Source organism: Phaseolus vulgaris, chromosome 9 (assembly GCF_000499845.2).
Source record: "Phaseolus vulgaris cultivar G19833 chromosome 9, P. vulgaris v2.0, whole genome shotgun sequence".
Taxonomy (NCBI): domain Eukaryota; kingdom Viridiplantae; phylum Streptophyta; class Magnoliopsida; order Fabales; family Fabaceae; genus Phaseolus; species Phaseolus vulgaris.
In genome coordinates, this window is record NC_023751.2 from 28,483,853 (window position 1) to 28,485,938 (window position 2,086).

Sequence of the window (2,086 nt, forward strand, 5' to 3'; positions counted from 1 at the left end):
TAGCTAGAAAAACAAAAAAATAAAATAAATTTATCTATACGAAAAGTTAGCTTAAGTTAATTTATAGAAATTACTTTCTATATCTTCTTTAAATCTTTATTTTAACTTATATAGTTAATTTTAACTTTTAAAGAATATTGTTTCTATTTGGTATTTTTTTCTGGGAAAGAAAAGTCTGGTCAAAGATCTTTTAACAAATGAATTCAACGATTCCCCTGGGAAAAATATATTGTTTTCACACTTCACTTACACTTTGGTCAGAATTGGATGAAACCCATTCCCATTTCCATTTGGAATACTATATTCCATTCCATCATCATGGAAAACTTGGAGATCAAGTTAAAAACAATATATAAAAAGGCACCCATTGGCTTCGCTTGAACTCCATCATCAATTCATCATATCCAGATAACAAGTGTAAAGAAAAATGGCAGAGCAAGAAAAGGTGATCCTACACGGGATGTGGGCCAGTCCATATGCCAAGAGGGTTGAATTGGCCCTTAATTTCAAGGGCATACCCTATGAGTATGTGGAAGAAGACTTGAGAAATAAGAGTGAATTGCTTCTTAAGTACAACCCAGTTCACAAGAAGGTTCCTGTTCTTGTTCATAATGGAAAGGCCATTGCTGAGTCAATGGTGATCCTTGAATATATCGAGGAAACATGGAAAGATGCTCCTAACCTGCTTCCCACTGATTCCTACAGAAGGGCCCAAGCTCGGTTCTGGTCCAGTTTCATCCAGGATCAGGTAATTAACTGGGCTTCCTTATTTTACTTATTCAACCATATCAATGCATGCATTTCTTGCTTCCATAACGCTAATGTTGGTATTAGTGTATCTATGAAAATGAAAATTAATAGAAACAGTTGCCTAAAAACTAAATCACTTGTAACAATACTGCTTTCATATCGCACACCACTTGTTTGGTGAAAGTAGTGTGAGAATGGTAAAAGACTAGTTAGTATTTGCAGTTCACAAATTTTGGTTTATAACTCAAGATTAAAACCAAACACAGACATATGCTAACTAAGTCCTGATAGAACTCCAGACAAATATTTTAAACAAGGTTGTTGACTTTAACAGGATCTTCAGTTTGAATATTGTAGTTGAAAAATATAATTAAGTAAAATTTTACTAAAAGTGATTAGTTAGTTCTACAACAAAAATCTGTTAACAACTAAACTAATGAATTCTTAATACCTATAATATGATAAAAAATAAAAAAAAGAAACCAAACACAAAGATAATGCATGCATCCGTCATTCATTCATTGATAGTCCCATTCTTTATATAAGTTTTGTGATTTTTATAATAATTAATTATAGATGTTGTGATTGATTATAAATTTAAACCTTAGCCTTTTTAAGTTTAGTGAACTAACTAAAACACAAAGGATACCGTGTTTGGAACTAAGATTTCACTTGGGTCAATCAAACTTCTTGTTTAAACCACATGCTTTTGATCTAATGCATGTCTCACTCTCTTTTTCTCGATTTTTGGGTTGCAGTTGATCGAGGTCAGTTTTCTAGTGTTGAAAACTGATGGAGAAGCGCAACAAAAGGCGGTTGACCAAGTGTATGAAAAACTGAATGTGCTTGAAGATGGAATGAAGACCTATCTGGCAGAACGCAATGCAAGGGGTGAAAGCAACTTTGGAATCTTGGAAATTGTGTTTTGTGCGTTATTTGGTTCTTACAAGGCTCATGAAGAAGTTCTTGGCATGAAGTTCATAGTGCCAGAAAAGTTTCCAGTGTTATTTTCTTGGTTGATGGCCATTGCTGAGGTGGAAGTAGTGAAAAAGGCAACTCCTCCACATGAAAAAACAGTGGAAATTCTTCATCTTTTCAGGCAGTCTGCACTGAAATCTTCTTCTGCAGCCTGATATATACTTCACCAGTTCAATGGATTTTCCATTATTTGCTTCTTCTGCAAGTCTTCAGTGTATGTATTCATGTAACACGTGTATTGTGACAGCAATGTGGTTTGAGGTTATGTTTGAATTCATATTTAGGGTAAAACAAATGTCAGTTGAGTGTAATATTAATTGTGATCTAATTAATGATATGATTCTCCACATCAATTTAA

At 33.6% G+C, this 2,086-nt stretch overlaps 1 protein-coding gene across 1 annotated transcript; it reads left to right on the top strand.

The window, feature by feature from the left end:
- Nucleotides 1-217: 217 nt before the first annotated feature.
- LOC137821304 (glutathione S-transferase U9-like) lies at nt 218-2,086 on the top strand. Its single transcript, XM_068625822.1, has 2 exons — nt 218-748; nt 1,509-2,086. Exons 1-2 carry the CDS (start codon nt 428-430, stop codon nt 1,881-1,883), a joined length of 696 nt encoding a protein of 231 aa, XP_068481923.1. The 5' UTR covers nt 218-427; the 3' UTR covers nt 1,884-2,086.